General features: G+C 40.7%; 1 protein-coding gene across 4 annotated transcripts in view; it reads left to right on the top strand.

Annotated features, from left to right (window-relative positions):
• COPA (COPI coat complex subunit alpha) overlaps positions 1 to 17,039 on the top strand; it is a 42,632-nt gene that overhangs the window by 959 nt on the left and 24,634 nt on the right. For all 4 annotated transcript variants that reach the window (XM_072814559.1, XM_072814556.1, XM_072814557.1 and 1 more), the window contains exons 2-8: positions 1,798 to 1,911; positions 2,090 to 2,163; positions 6,104 to 6,184; positions 8,376 to 8,452; positions 9,143 to 9,252; positions 14,843 to 14,952; positions 16,725 to 16,824. In XM_072814559.1, the coding sequence (XP_072670660.1) occupies positions 1,798 to 1,911; positions 2,090 to 2,163; positions 6,104 to 6,184; positions 8,376 to 8,452; positions 9,143 to 9,252; positions 14,843 to 14,952; positions 16,725 to 16,824 (666 nt within the window). The remainder of the gene's footprint in view (positions 1 to 1,797; positions 1,912 to 2,089; positions 2,164 to 6,103; positions 6,185 to 8,375; positions 8,453 to 9,142; positions 9,253 to 14,842; positions 14,953 to 16,724; positions 16,825 to 17,039) is intronic.

The raw sequence follows: 17,039 nt of genomic DNA, 5'->3' as shown, positions 1-17,039 counted from the left end.
GGGAGCGTGGGTGTTTGGAGTCCCACGGGCTGGCTTGCTTGCTCTGGAATCCTGAACATCCCGCAGCAAGAAGTATGATCTTGGGGGACCTACTTAAGGTTCCCGAGCCTCTACTTTCTCATCCCTAAAATGCAAATAGTTTTCTCTTACAGAGAGAATTAGAATAAGATAATCAGGGGATCCCTGGGGGGCTCAGCGGTTCAGCACCTGCCTTCGGCCCAGGGTGTGACCCCGGGGTCCTGGGATCGAGTCCCGCGTGAGGATCCCCGCATGGAGCCTGCTTCTCCCTCTGCCTGTGTCTCTGCCTCTCTCTCTGTCTCTCATGAATAAATAAGTAAAATATTTTTTAAAATTTTAGGTTAATAAAACAAAACAACAAATAACCAATTAACACCTGGGTTCAGTGACGTATGCAGATTCATATCTTTGAAAACCTGGTGAGACTGTAAACCCCTAGTCTTTTTGCAATCAGGTAGTATCTACAAAAATGTTAAATGCACGTTCGCTATTCCTGAGCAATCCTACTTTCAATCCTACTTTAGGGATCCATTGTCACTAGAATAATTTTAAAATGTGCTACAAAAAAAAAAAAGAAAAGAAAGAATAATAAAAATAAAACGTGCTACACATTTGTGTTTTGCTGTTAGAAAGAATGAGGTTATGTTTATACATACTTAATGAGATCCAGGGTATATAGCTAAGCAAGAAAAGACATTGGCACAACATATTTCCATTTTCACAAAATGATAAGGTTTGCATTAGAAATCTGGAAGGAGGGGATCCTGGGTGGCTCAATGGTTTAGCCCCTGCCTTCAGCCCAGGGTGTGATCCTGGAGACCCAGGATCAAGTCCCACATCGGGCTCCCTGCATGGAGCCTGCTTCTCCCTCTGCCTGTGTCTCTGCCTCTCTCTCTCTCTCTGTCTCTGTCTCTCATGAATAAATAAAAAAAAAAAAAAAAAAGAAATCTGAAAGGATACACTCCAGACTCTTAACAGTTGTTACTTCTGTAGACTTCCATTTCCAGTTGTGATGGAGTAAGAGACCAGAGTTACCTTTTCACCTTTAAACAGCTGCACAACTAAACAAAATTGTGAAACAAAGGTTTTCAGGTATGACAGGCAGTGTAGGAGAGTGATTCTTGAGAGAAGAGAAATAAGGTGACTCCTATGATTGTTTCTACCTGGAGAGTTTCCAGGCCGTGACATATGGGAGGGGGAAGAGCGCTGTGACCTCATGGAGGAGACAGTTTAGAGTTCAGGGAGGTCAGGACAGCTATAATTTGCTGGACAGAATAGCAAATACCACGTGGAACCCTCTGCAGGCCTTTGAGTCCTAATCTGCATATGCATGTGAGGAAATGACCCAAAGCCTGGGAAGGAACCTTTGGAGAGAAGGCAGAGTAATCCCCTGAACTCTCTTAGAGCTGGGAATAGTTTTGTGTTCCTGCTAGCCGGAATGGAAAGGCCTCCTGATACTTACTGCAAGGCGTCATCTCGAGACCTCGGGTGCTATCACCTTAATAGTGGTTCCAAATTAGACCTAGACTAAAGGCTCTTACGGACGACACTAACAAAACTAAAAGCACACTATAAAACAAGTAACCTCACAATATCTTAAAACAAAGTTTATCTGTCTTTAAGGGAATATAACAAAAATCCAGTGCCTAACAGCATAAAATTCATAACGTCTGGCATCCAGTGAATTCCTAGGATTAACCGAGCTCTTTGTTTTCTTCTCTAAATTGTGGCCCATACTTAGCTAATTGGATCATTCCCTGTTTGTTTTTTCCTCCCTAGGGCTCAGTTTTCACCCCAAAAGACCCTGGATCCTGACCAGTTTACACAATGGGGTCATCCAGTTATGGGACTACCGGATGTGTACCCTTATTGACAAGTTTGATGAACATGATGGTAAGATAACAGTTTCTTGGAGAAAATTAAAGAACTATAAGTATTTATTGTCTTCTGGAGTGGTTTAAGCTTTAAGATTAAAGAATATGGAAGGACTGGATCTGAAAACTCCTGAATAAGAATTACCTTAGAGATTATACAGCTCTCTTAAACATATATTGCCTGCTTTCTTCCCCAGGTCCAGTACGAGGGATTGACTTCCATAAGCAGCAGCCATTGTTTGTCTCTGGAGGAGATGACTATAAGATTAAGGTACAGGGGCACCTGGGTGGCTCAGTGGTTGAGCGTCTGCCTTTGACTCAGGGGGTGATCCTGGGGTTCCGGGATTGAGTCCCACATCAGGTTCCCCACAGGGAGCCTGTTTGTCCCTCTGCCTATGTCTCTGTCTCTCTGTGTGTCTCTCATGAGTAAATAAATAAAATCTTAAAAAAAAAAAAAAGATTAAGTTACAAGGGATCTGTTATGACTGGGAGTAAGGATAGGATTTGGGATTTGGCAATTATGGAAGGGACTAAAACCAGGATGTCATTCATACAAAGCTCAGGCTTCTGATGTTATCAGGGACCCTTACCCAGCAAACATTTACTGAATACTTACTGTGTGCCAGACACTGTATTATTTTTTGGGAATTCAAAAATTAAATGATCTCTGTTCTCAAGAACTTTTATCCTAATGGAGGAGATACACATATACCCAAAATAATAGACATATAGTTTGGTGGGTGATACAATAGATAATGAAAGTGAAATTGGGAAAGACAGTCCACATCCAAAGACAAAAAGGCATAGGTGACATACATAGGTGAATACATATGAGAAACAGTAATTTTGTGTGAATAAACTCTGAAGAAAAGGTGAGATAAGGGCCAGAAGATGAGAGGGGCTGGATCATGGGTACCTATTTGCAGTGCTCAGAAGTTTGGGTGTCATCATATAGATAACAAAGAGCCGTTATAGGGCTTTAAGTAGAGAAGCGACATCAGATTCGTTTTTTTTAAAGATTGCTTGAGTGGTAGTATAGAGAAAGGATTGGATGAAGTGGACAAGCCTCAAGGCAAAGATGCCAATTAGGAGACCATTGTATAACCCAGTTGGTAGTTGGGCAGGACCTGACCTCAGGAGGTAGCGTTGCAGAATGGAGAGGTGGAGATGAGAGCTTAGGGAACGGCATCAGTGAGTCTGCTGGAGGGATGGTGGGGGAAACAAATGAGATGAAATTTATTGCAGATATCTAGCCTAGGTCACTGGGTGCCATTCATCAGGAAAGGAAAAACAAGGAGATATAGTTTCTGGAGTGTTGGGAGAGAGGATGGTGTCTTGGTCTGTTGGGGCTACTGTAACAAAATACCACAATGTGGGCGCCTTATAAACAACAGAAACGTCTCACGATTTTGGAGGCTGCAAGTCCAAGATTAGGGTGCTAGCATAGTCAGCTTCTGGTAAGGTCCCTCTTCTAGGTTGCAGATGGCTGACTTCTCTCTGTGTCTTCACATGGAGGAAGAGTGAGGGATCTCTGCAGAGTCTCTCTGATAAGGACACTAACCCCCTTTAGGAGGGCTCCACCCTCAGGACCTAAGCACTCCTCAAAGGCCCCACCTCCTCATTCCTAAACATTGGGTGGAAGGATTTTAACGTAAGAATTCTGGGCAGGACATAGACATTCAGTCCATAGCAGATGGGTAATGAATACTGTCTTGAAACATGAGTTTAAGGTATGTAAGGGGAAAAATGCACCTGTGCTGGAGTCCTCTCTGGGACCTGGCATTGTGAAGGAGTGAGCCAAAGCAGAGGTGGTATAAGGTATCCCTCTGGGATTATGTTGAATGGGAAGATAAGCTGTCATTTAAGAGCTAGAGGAAGTAGAGTTGTATAGGAAAGAATGATTTTAGAGGTTGGAGATGGAACAGGCAGAAGCCTGTGAGATGCCAAGGAAAGAGAGAATTTTGGGAAGGAGAAAGTGGTCGGAATAAGATACGGACCCAATAACCTTTGGATTGCTTAATTAGGAAGATCTTAGTGATCCGGCACCTTAACATAAAGTGAGGGAACAGAATATAGGAGATTCTTTGAAGAAGCTTGACTGATAAAGGCAAAACTAGAGCAAGAGGCTTGGAATATGTAAAAAAAAATCAAAAATTTCTTTTTACTTTACAAGATGTTTTCATTAAAGCATGTGTATCCAATCAAACTAGTGAAATTTACTTCACGAAAAAAGTTGACAGTTTTTTCAGAAGCCAGTTCAGAAGGTTATGCTTTAGATTACACAGCAGAACCGAGGTGACAGGCATGACAAGTGAGGGCTGCCCACAGAGAAAGGAGGTGTTAGGATTATAGGAAGGACAGTCCTGTTTCTTAGATTTTGGCCCTGCATCCTGGGCACAGCTAGTGGAGGCTCAAACCACCTGATAGAGACCTCAAAAGCTCTTAGGGATTTCACTTTATTGTAATATTTTTAATAAAGTATTTGTTATTTATATTGATGACCATTGACTATCCAGAATGGTTAACTTGGGTTCCTTTAATCTGTTTAAGAAAGGAAAGACTGGGTGACATTTAAGGAAAAAGATTTCCCCAAAAATCATATTTTTAAAAGAGGATTATTTTTCATTAATATGAAATGTCCACATAGATAGGCAAGTCAGTAGAGACGGAGGTAGATTAGTGGTTGTCTGAAGTTGGAGGGGTTGGAAGGAAATGGGGAGTCACAGCTATAGGGTATTGTTTTGAAGGGGATGATGATAATGTGTTCTAAAATTGGTGGTGATGATGGTGGCACAGCTCTGAGTGTACTAGAAACATTGAATTTTATATTTTAAATGGGCAAATTTGGGGGGATTTGAATTATTTCAGTAAAGCCATTAAATAAAGAAATTAGCTAGCTGGCAGGTGTGCGGTGTTACTACAGGAAGCCACAGATAGCCAGAGTTTAAAAACCCTTTAGGTCTTTATAAGAATTCATGTTCTGGAGTTTGGTAGAGGACTATAAAGGAGTCAAGATAGTTTGAAGCTGGAAATGTGGAAGTTTAGGACACTGAACTCTGTAAGGAGGAAAAAAGTTAAGAGAATGGTATTTATGATATGATCTAATTTCTGTGTGGCACTCAAACTCCATTGGGTACATGTATTTTATTTATACATAATTCAGCAGATGACAGTGAAAGTATTGGGATACTTTCATGTTTCGTGTTCTCTTTTCTCATTTCTACAAATACCTGTTGAGCACCTCCTCTAAGTGTTAGCTGCTGTATTAGGTACTAGGGAAATAGTGCTGAGCATGGTGGACAAGGACTCTGCCTTTAGGGATTTCACATTCTCGTTTGGACAATCATACTTTCAGGTTGTTTGAATTTGTTACAGGAAATGGTATTACCTTTTGTAATTTGCCCAAAAAATTGAAAAAAAAATTTTTTAAAAAGATTTTACGTATTTATTCATGAGAGACAGAGAGAGAGAGGCACAGACACAGGCAGAGGGAGAAGCATGCTCCATGCAGGGAGCCTGACATGGGACTTGATCCTGGGTCTTCAGGATCAAGCCCTGGGCTGAAGGCAGCGCTAAACTGCTGGGCCACCTGGGCTGCCCTGAAAGTTTAAGTAAAAATAGTAACTAGTTAGTTTAGGGATGGTAGATTATAAGAAAATTTTAAATGTTAAAAATATAGAAAGCCAAAAAGCCAACTGGTCTCGTAATTGTGCGCTTTTTGGGTGGTTTTCTGGATGGGAGTGCATACTTTTAGGTTTCTGGTCCTGGTTTAGCATCTTCCTCAGTTATGTGCATTGATATCTGCTACTTTGGTAGTTGGCTCAACTTTATATCTGAATATGATGTCTTTTTGGTTAGCTTATCCTAGCTGAGCGATGTAGTATTTTCCATAGTGACGAATTAAAGTCTGTCTGCCAAGTACAGACCATGAATATATGGTCATCATTTGCCACCAAGTTAGCAGTCTAAGTGAAGATGATGCCATATGTTATATTATTGTTTCCTTTAGAGTCATGGTGTTTGTCCTACTTTTTTCATCCTGAGCTAAGGTAGTAGGTAATGTACTAGGGGGTCAGTGTTCAAGCTAAGAACACAATTATGCAGTAGAAAGAAAAGTTAAGCCCTGGATAAACCTCTTGTTTCATGTTATTAAATAGAGATGGCTTCTCCCCAAGCAATATACTATTGCTTACTTGGATTTCTCTTTGCAGGTGTGGAATTACAAGCTGCGGCGCTGTCTCTTCACATTGCTTGGGCATTTAGACTACATTCGCACCACATTTTTTCATCATGTAAGTAGCCATGGTGGCTCTAGTTGTAGAGCATTCTTCAGTTTCGTTGTGGGAATCTTCTACTTCTCAAGAAGCCATGCTTTGATAACAGAATTACTGGAGTTCTTTAAGTGGCTCTTCTAGACTCTGTGTGGTGTTGACCTTTCTGCTTTGTTTTCCTTCTGCAAAAGGAGGTACTCAGGGTTATATTGAATTTAACTTAATTGGATTCATTGGACTGTGTAAGGAAGACATTGGTTCTCTATAGGGAAAAGTAGAGATTTGATTTCAGGTTTCCTGAGCTAGTGAACGAAAGTTTACAGACTAATCCCATGTGGAGTGTTATTAAGTAGGTGGGTCTGGAGGGATGTAGAGGTTAGATGCCATTGTGATGAGCTAATGTTTTGAGGCACTAACAATCAATTCTATCCTAGGATTTTAGGCTATAGTAGAGGCTGTTCCTCTAGCCAGGCTTTCTACCCTCCTTGATCTGTCAGATATCCTAGAAGACAGATACTGATTTATATGTAGATTAGAGATTCCAGCCTCTTAATCCAGTCTATAATTCTATGCTATTAGATTTAATTTATACTGTTGTTTTTATTCTCAGTAAACCTTAAGTCTCTTGAGTTAAGTTAGAATGTAATGAAATAAGAGTTTCTAAGTATACTTTATTTTTTTGTAATATTAAAAAGAAATTAGGGTAAAATGATTGTAAAATTATAGCTAAAACATTTGAGAATGATTAGCCAAAGAGGCAAAATAATTATATTCTGAAAACTATAAAGCACTGATGAAAGAAATTGGAAATGACACAAAGAAATGGAAAGACATTCCGTGCACATAGTTTGGAAGAACAAATACTGTTAAAATATCTATATTCAAAAAAAATAAAATAAAATATCTATATTCCCCAAAGTAATCTAAAGATTTAATGCAATCCCTATCAAAATACCAGCATCATTTTTCACAGTACAAGAACAAACAATCTTAAAATTTGTATGGAACTACATAAGACCCCTGAGTAGCCAAAGTAATTTTGAAAAAGAAAGCTAGAGGTAAAAAGAAAAGAAAAGAAAACTAGAGGTATCACAATTTCAGACTTCAAATTTATTACAAAGTAGTAGTAATTAAAACAGTATGGTGCTGGCATAAAAATAGACACATTGATCATTGGAATAGAATAGAGAGCCCAGAAGTAAAACACACAATTATAAGGTCAATTAATCTTGGACAAAATAAAAATGAATATACAGTGGGACAGTCTCTTCAACAAATGGTCTTGGGAAAACTGGACAGCTACATGCAAAAGAATGAAACATGACCATTTCCTTTCACCATAGACAAAAGTAAACTCCAAATGGATTAGAGACCTAAACATGAGACCTGAAACCATAAAAATCCTTGAAGATGGTGCCTGGGTGGCTCAGTCGGTTAAGTGGCTGACTCTTGATCTCAGCTCAGGTCTTGACCTCAGGGTTGTGAGTTTAAGCCCTACATTGGGCTCCACACTGGTGTGGCACCTACTTCAAAACCAAACCAAACCAAACCAATTGTTTTTACATGTTATTTTCTGCTTCAGTTCCTGAGATGGGAATATTTTGAGACTGGATGGTCTGACAAGAAATCTGATCATAGAAGTTTCTTATAGAGGATCATATGGGAAGGGAGGGAAAAATAAAACAAGATGAAATCAGAGAGGGAGACAAACCATAAGAGACTCTTAATCATAGGAAACAAATGAGGGTTGTTGGGGGGGGTATGCGGTAATTGGGTGATACATTATATGTTAGTTAATTGAATTTAAATAAAGCAATAAAAATAACAATGTTCTAATCCTAGAGTTAGAGAAGACCCTCTCAAAGGATCTTAATTTACAGGACTAGTAGTGTATAAATAGAAATACATTTATGCACACACATATAAATAAAAGTAGGTATGGTATGTATTATTTGTCTCTCAGAATCCTTTATGCTTTTGCCTGACTTCTCTTCTGAAATCTCCAGGTGAAAGTGCCATTGTGGGAGAAGCTGGTAGAATGGTGGGGGGGACACAGCGAGGCTGTGAATCCGAAGATGGGATCCCTTTGCTGGTTCAGCTGAGACACCCAGTAGTGGAGTGTTTCAGAGCCTGAAAGTACATGTTTGTTTAGTGTTAAAACCCTTTGTCTGAAAACAAAGCAAAACAACCCTTTGTCTGGATTATCTTTTAGGAATATCCCTGGATTCTGAGCGCCTCGGATGATCAGACCATCAGGGTGTGGAACTGGCAGTCTAGAACCTGTGTCTGGTAAAGCAGAAGATGCAGCTGAGAGAGAGGCTTCATTCTGCCTCCTATATTCATAATGAGCTTTTCTCTTCAGAGCAATCATTTCCCTTTCCCAGTAGGCCCTGCCTGCCGATTAATTCCTGATTGTCCCTGTAGGATGCTTTTACGTACAAAATGATAAATACAGAGGCAATCTTGTTAATAATGTATGAATCTGGATTTTCTGATCGTTTCTTGCCAAAGAAGGGAGGTCATAGCACTAGGTTTTTGCTGGTTTTCAGTTCTGTTCCTATGAAATCTGAGTTAAGGTCTAGACCTCCATTCTGCTTTGTGTTCAGGCCTTGAGCTTTCCATGAAGATATAAGGACCATTGAAAATGATGCCATTTAAGAGGGATATCCTACCAAAATGTAACTGGTAGTTTTTTGTGTAAATTACTAGATTCCATTTATTTTGATCTTTGAACGTCTTTAACATGAGAGGAGAGTTGTGCAATTTCACTTCTCTTGAAATTGGTAATATTTAAATACTGAAGCATCGGGGATAAAAGAGGACTTTTGGTAAAACAGCTGACCTTGTTTATTGTTACTGATTCAGAATTGTTAGGATGACTTGCCTTTGCCTCCAAGAATACTTGGGTATGTTATCTGTGTGTGTAGGCTTCTGTTGAGTCCTGCCTCTAACTTGGTATTGTCTTTTTTCTTCTTGCAGTGTGTTAACGGGACACAACCATTATGTAATGTGTGCTCAGTTTCACCCCTCGGAAGACCTGGTTGTGTCAGCCAGCCTGGACCAGACTGTGCGCGTTTGGGATATTTCTGGTGAGCTGCCCAAGTTCAGGGGACAGTCTCATCACATCTGACGCAAAACTGCAATTGCTGAAAATAGTGAGGGTAGTTGGCTTAGAACAGGAAAAGTTAGACTATTCTGTTCTTGTATAATAGTATCTCTGCTTATGAGGGTATTAAATCTGCTTTTGGTTGTTCTTTATGTTAGTATTCTGGAGAAAAGTGGCTGCTCTAGAAAGTGCATTTAACTTGAAGAAAATTTCACTTTGTAGTTTGTTACAGTTTGTAGTTTAAGTTTGTGGATACCATATCTAGTATAGTTTATAGAATCTGTATAGTTGGGGGTATTTTTTTTTTTAAGATTTTATTTATTCATGAGAGACAGAGAGAGAGAGAGGCAGAGAGACAGGCAGAGGGAGAATCAGGCTCCATGTAGGGAGCCTGATGAGGGACTCAATCCTGGGACTCTAGGATCACGCCCTGGGCCGAAGGCAGACACCAAACTGCTGAGCCACCCAGGGATCCCCAAGTTGGGGGTATTTGATTAAGATTCGTGCTTTCCAGTAAAATAAAGCAAGAAATGCATCTTCCACAAAAATGAATTTTAGGAATAGCTCAGTGCTGGAAACAGGACTCTGGGGTCATGTGGGCTCATTTAGAAATAGGAAAACCCCTCTCTTTCTTCTAGTGTAGAGAGTACAGGGGAGGGTGGGATTTTTATGTCCAGAACACCTTTCAGTGGGCAGACTTCTAGAAATTAAAATAGATTTGTACATTTTTTTATAAAATTTATTTATTCATGAGAGATGCAGAGAGAGGGGCAGAGACATAGGTAGAGGGAGAAGTAGGACTTGATGTGGGACTCGATACTGGGACTGCGGGATCATGCCCTAAGCCAAAGGCAGACAGACGCTCAGCCACTGAGCCCCCCAGGCATCCAGATTTGTACATTTTGGATAGTAGGGATAATCCCTCTTTTCACAGTTTATGTATCTTGATTTTGGGATAAGGATTTGTATGTTTAGTGCTATGGAGAGGAAATGTGAGAAGTTGCTAAGTTGAGATTGTAAATTTGAGGGAAGGACGGCCCTTGTGAAGCTGTCAGGCCGGCTGGCTCCCTGGAAGTGCTTTGTGGACGGTTGGAATATGGAAAAGGAACTCCTAAGTGCTGTGGTTTCCTGCCCAGTCAAATCTGCCTTATCACTTGTTGAATTGTCTCCTTTATTTGTTTATTGCCTTTGGAATTCTCAGAGTTTGGGGTTCTGGGGAAGGTCAGTTGCTACACTGCAAAACACTTGCTTCGTTCTATAAAAGGAAGGCCCTTCAGAGGCCCTTGCCTGGTTCTGGTTTTTTTTTTTTTTTTTTTTTAATTTTTATTTATTTATGATAGTCACACACAGAGAGAGAGAGAGAGAGGGGCAGAGACACAGGCAGAGGGAGAAGCAGGCTCCATGCACCGGGAGCCCGATGTGGGATTCGATCCTGGGTCTCCAGGATCTCGCCCTGGGCCAAAGGCAGGCGCCAAACCGCTGCGCCACCCAGGGATCCCACCTTGCCTGGTTCTTTATGGTGGTAAAGGTATCACGCATCTGAATTGTGTGGCCAAGATGAGAGGGTGGGCTAGAGCAGTATGGTACTTGCTGTCCTTATAAGCCACAAATGAATAGCAAGTCAGAAATCTGGATTTCCGGGTGCAGCACTTGGAATGTTGTAATAGTAGTTGGTTAAGATTCATGCAGCAAGAGAGCAACCAAGGGAGGAGGACGGTGGGAGAGCAGAACCTTTGGGTTCTTTCTTTTTTCACTTTTTGACTTTCTGATGGTTATGTATTTTGGTGCAGCAGAGATCTGAAGAGCTGAAAACTAATTTAGGTGGCCCAAGTGCTCTTACATATCTCTCCAGCCCCCTTTCCTTCTCAACCATGAGAAGAGTTTTTGACAAAAATTCAGTGTATGTTAGGTGTGGTCTTGAATTCAGGGATGACAGTCTTGAGTCCTGTGTCCCCATGAACCATTGTGATGACTCTCATCTTAGGATTTCTAGAATCTCGTGCAGTTTTCAGAGGGTCGGAATTAGAAGGGAATGGTATCAACAAGACTGTGTTGGAGATAGGAAAGTTGAACTCTTTCCACTAGAGTTTTTGCCATTGCAGTTTTTCGTCAGACTGATGAGGCTTTTTGAAGTACACCCAGATGTGACCAGCCTTGCCGACAGGAGTTAAGCACAGGCCCTACGAGCCTGTGCTCTCTCCTCACCGCTAGTGCCAGGGAGCTCCTTGTTTACTCTCTCAGTAACCTAGCTGTGGCTTTCCATGTTTTTTTGCTGTGCACACATTCAAAGCCCCCTCTCTGTCTCAGGATATAGGAGCCTGGTGGGGTTGGATCTGGCTCATGCTATTCTTGCTGATTAGCAGCCAGTTTTTGGAATAGCGTTTCCCAGCCAGAGCTCCGTGACAGAAGAAAGCACCACTCAAATACTTTGAGTGGCTGTTTTCTCAGTTCTTATGAGAACAGTGTATAGCTAATGGCAATGCAGATCATAAAGAAGTTTACTCATCACACACATAAAAGGGATGGTTTGGCCGTTAGGACTTAATTCTTTCCTCAGAGCACTGGGCTGAGAAGGGCCTCTTACTGCCCTCCTCTGAGAGTACTGTTCATGCTACCTGATGCTAGCACAGCAGGTACCTGTGGCCCACGCTACAGCGATTGGGGCAGTTGGGTGGATGGATTCTCACCGATAACCTGAAATGCCCAAGGCAAGAAATCCTTTCTTTGCTTTTGTAGGTTGAAGATCATTTTTATATCAGAATTAAGGACCTTAGAGAAGAGAGGGAGTGTGGCCCCAGTTGCTTGTGGGTCACACTTGCTCTTGAATGTGTGCAGTGCCTGGGTCACTATATAATAATATTGCAGTAGCTGTACTTGTTTGGCATGTGTGATGCTGAGAATTTTGCACTAACTTGCTGTACTAAGGTTAATGTTCTCTTTACCATTTCTACGTGTTTTTCTCTACTCACAACTCTCTTGACTTCCAGTAACGCCTTAATCAGAGTAAAAGATGTTTTAGTCTTTAGCCAAATGGAGCTTTAAGTTAGACTTTTGCATTTATTCTTTCCTTTTCTGGAAATCAGCATACTCTTTTTAGCAGAGTTATGTTTGCCTGGGTTCAAATAAGTCTGAACACAGGAAGAGGAATTAACTTTTAAGTCTGTTAGGGACCAGAGTAGTAATTCTGAGAGAGGAAAAGTTAGTTCTGAGTCAGAGAATGAATACCCACATTTAAAGGACTGCTGGAAATCCTAATTGTTCGGAATGTCTAGCTGTTGGAGCTCAGTATACAATGAGAAAACAGATCTTTAAAAGAAAACCTGTCTTCTTGTTATCTGTCCCATGAGAATTGAGCCCTGTAGGGCTTACTTAACCTGAATCTTTTCTGTTAGCCTGGCAAAAAACATGTATTTAAAAGAGAATATATTTATAATCTAGTTCTAGAAGATAGATTATTTTTTTTAGCTTGATTTTCCAAGTAAACTGACAGTAAAATGATCTTAATGTGCTTACACCTTTGCATGTCAAGCCCATGTAATTTAGGCTTAATCTTTGAAATGACAACTAAAAAAGTATTAATTTGCTGCCAATTCCTATCCTTATTCCTCTCTTTTTACTCCTGCCCCTGGCCCCCGTTGGGAAGCGTGCGTCAAACTGGTCCAGTCTGAGAGTGAACTCCCTTCCCTCTGGATTTGAGTAGCTGCTGTAGAAATTTTCCATCTGTCGTTCAGTCATAGCGAGATGTTTGTCACAGGCTCAAATACTTCTCTAAGTATCTTTTCACTGCCTGTCACTATTCATCTGTCTGTTTTTGCTCTCCCTCCCCCTCCGTCGTGACAGCGAGTGCAGCAGAGGCTTGCATTCTGTCATACGGCTTTCCTTTTAATGTGTGTGTGTTGAAGGTTATTAGAGGTGAAGTTCCTCACAGGTGTCTGTCTTTGCACCTTCCTCTGAATCTGTTTCAGATTGACAGATCCTATTAAAGAGACAAGCGAAGTAAGTGAGAAGAGACATCCCTGTGATAATGTATTTATGAAGCCTGGGAGGGTGCATTTTTGTTCAAGTGTGGCTTTATTCCTCTTACCTGTTAACTGCTCACCTTGGACAGAGGACGAGATGATCAACATTGTCAGGCCATTGTGAAGGCCTCCCTCTCCGATGCTGCTGTCTGCATGCCCTTGGAAGAGAGTTTACATGAATATTGTGATTTTAAAACAACACAGATAAATATAATCATTACTCTTAAATGTTCATATTTCCCTAGAGATTCCAAAATTTAGGCTTAAAGTGACTTAGGTTTTATTTTCAGTGATGGCTTTTATTTTCCCCTCAATTTTGATGAATACTTGCTTTTTATTTTACAAGTGCCAGTTGCTTGAATTTCCTCTTTTCCCCACAAATACTTCAAAAGATAGAATTTTAGTCCCAATTTTATTTTCCTATTTATATATAATCATACCTGCTAGTCTGTCTCAAGGGTTGTTATCAGGATCAAATTACAGAACATATATTAGCACTTTGAAAATCACGGAATGCTTTTCCAGTGTAAAGCAGTTGTATTGTTTGCATAGCTTTGCTTGTGACTGTACCACAGATAGTTTTAAAAGGTGTGGATGAGTTGTAAGTTTGGGTCCTATACGATTCTTCTTACCTTGGTGTCTTTTTTCTATTTTCAAATTAAGGGCAGTTCCTCCCAGTGACACTAGCCTCCAAAAGTTTTACTGGCAAAATACACGTATTCAGATCTGTAAATAGCCTTTTTAAGTAAGAGCTTAAAAGGACACGATGGTTATTTATACATACATACATACATACATATGTACCTGAACTAGATTTTATTAGTCATGATCTAAAAGAAAGAAGTTACGTTCATCTGGCAATCTTTTTGTTGAATACATTTATAAAGTACTGTTGTGCATAAGGACATGATAGTTTAAATCATTTTGTTCTGTGCCCAAGAGTCACATAGAAGAGTACACTTGCTGCGAAAGTTGTAGTTTTATACTCTCTTCCACAAGGTAGCTGTTTGGTTTCCTCTCCTGCCCTGGAACTTCCCCATGAATTGCCGAACAGCTTCTGGTTTGAGAAACAAAGAGCCATGGCTTCCCCAAATGACTTTTCTTTTAAAAGTTTTTGAAGTGATGGAAGAGAAGTTGCTGTAGTTGTCATAAAGTTGAGAGTGGAAATGGGACGCTTACCATTTGAGTCTGCATTTCCAGAACAATAAAGACTAGAAATTTTCTCAAGTAGGCTGCTCCTGAGGCAAGGCTTGCGGAGGAAGTTAGCTGTGTTAGAAGTTTAGATTGTCGTCCTCTGGGAGGAAACACCGTAGCAGGTCTGTTAAGTGTCAAGGGAAGAAAAGAGAGGATAGTGAAAGTGCTTCAACATCTGGAACATTTTTAGAAAGAGAGAGATAGGAGCTCTTGACTTCTTTCTTGAGTCTCTCTAGATTTCTTTTCCCCTCCTTTTTCATTCTCGTTAGTCTATCCCTGTCCCTTCCTGTGCCTCTCTTACTGTGTTCTTTTTGGTAACACTATTTTGTGTCTTCCATCCCACTCCTTATCCCTTCAAAGGTCTAAGGAAAAAAAACTTGTCCCCTGGTGCAGTGGAGTCCGACGTGAGAGGAATAACTGGGGTTGATCTATTTGGAACGACAGATGCAGTGGTGAAGCACGTGCTGGAGGTACTTGTCTTCACAGCCTGCAACTCACATGGGCTCTTCTCCGGGAAATGGTGACAGCATGCCACTCGTTTGTTCATTCCTGCAACAGAATTGTGTGGTGCTTATGAAATGGCACTGTTTTGAGGCGCTGGAAGCAGAATATCCCGTGAGCCAGGAGAAAGGAGGCTCCTGTGCCACCTAAGGGAGAGTCACATTACCTCCTAAACCCAGCGGGGAGAGCAGGAGAACGCTGGCGTAGGCTCCGTCACCATTCCAAAGCAGAGTCCGTTCACACGCCTCTTGTGAGAGTTGGGGTGGGGGGTGGGAGGATTTAATCGGAGTTATTGAGGACCAGCCATGTGTAAGTAATTTGTGTGCGTGGTGAGAAAATAGAAAAGCGCTAGAGAAAGAAACTAGATTTTAAAAAAACATCTAATTTAATCCTCACAGCTATCCTCTGAAGTAGATATTAGTAACCTCATTTTACAGATGAAAAAAATTGAGACTTAGAGAAATTGAGCAGTATACCAAAATCCACATGTATCTAGTAAATGGAAGAACTAGGATTTGAACTTGGATTGGATTCCGAACCCAGGAGACTTTGCCCACAGCATGAAGTCTCTCAGAAACACTGGTGATTTGAAACTACCTTATCTATGATTCTGCTGTAGTGCTGAGTACAACTAGATAAATGAAGTATAAGATATATTAAAATTAGCAGTTCTTTTTTTTTTTTTTTAAGATTTTATTTATCCATGAGAGACACACAGAGTCAGAGACATAGGCAGAGGGAGAAGCAGGCTCTATGCAGGGGACCTCATGTGGGACTTAATCCTGGGACCCCAGGATCAGGCCCTGGGCCGAAGGCAGGCGCTAAACCGCTAAACAAGGGATCCCCTATAATAAGCAGTTCTTAAACTTTGTGGTCTGAGAACCTCTTTATCCTCTTAAGACTTACTGAGGACCTCAAAGAGTTCTTGTTTATGTGGTTTATATCTTTCAGTTTTTACCATATCTGAAATTAAAGCTAAGAACACTTAAAAACACAAAATATATTAAGCACATATTCTGTTAACCATCAAAGCAATGACATCATGTCATGTAGCCTCTGGAAAACTTTATCCTTGGGAGAGAATAAGAGTGAAAAAGGCAAATAACATCTTAATGTTACTATGAAAATAGTTTTGACCTTGCATATTTCCTCACTCATCTGAGAGTTTCCCAACCATATTTCCTTGTTATGTTATGAGATTGTTTTTTATTCTTGAACTAATCATTAATTTTTTTTATTTTTTTTTTATTTTTATTTATTTATGATAGTCACACACAGAGAGAGGCAGAGACACAGGCAGAGACACAGGCAGAAGGAGAAGCAGGCTCCATGCACCGAGAGCCTGATGTGGGATTCGATCCCAGGTCTCCAGGATCGCGCCCTGGGCCAAAGGCAGGCGCTAAACCGCTGCACCACCCAGGGATCCCTTGAACTAATCATTAATAATTAGTTGAGGAAATAACATATAAGTAGACAACAAAGCAAGGCAGTATATCCCAAATGGAGATGACACTAAATTTGGGAGTAGAAAGATTTGGGAATTGGCATGAAAATTTGGGTGTAATACTGAATGGGTTGACGTACCTGTCATGTTTATATCTTAGAATAGCATAATCCCTTGAGTCTTTTCACAGGAAGAACAAAAATCAGACATTTTTTATAATCACCTGCATGGCCCATAAATTTTCTTTCAGTAATAGTACAAAGCCATTTCAGAAGAACCACTTCTTTTTTGCCACAGGGTCATGATCGTGGAGTAAACTGGGCTGCCTTTCACCCGACTATGCCCCTTATTGTCTCTGGAGCAGATGACCGTCAGGTGAAGATCTGGCGCATGAATGGTGAGTAGACCAGTGACCAAATCACCGTGTCTAAAAAATTGACTGCTGAGCAGCAAGGTGAAGTAGCTGGGTCTTCTGCACTTAGTGACCCATTTTCCTACCTTAGGTTCTTTTTTCCTGTTTTTGAGGCATCCTAGTTTTGAGGAGTCTAAGCATAGTTAAGAGTAACCATTCATTCATTCAAAAAATATTTATTGGGTACCTGCTTTGGAGTT

This window comes from Canis lupus, chromosome 38 (assembly GCF_048164855.1).
Source record: "Canis lupus baileyi chromosome 38, mCanLup2.hap1, whole genome shotgun sequence".
In the NCBI taxonomy this organism is placed as follows: Eukaryota; Metazoa; Chordata; class Mammalia; order Carnivora; family Canidae; genus Canis; species Canis lupus.
This window is presented reverse-complemented; position numbering and strand designations above follow the sequence as displayed.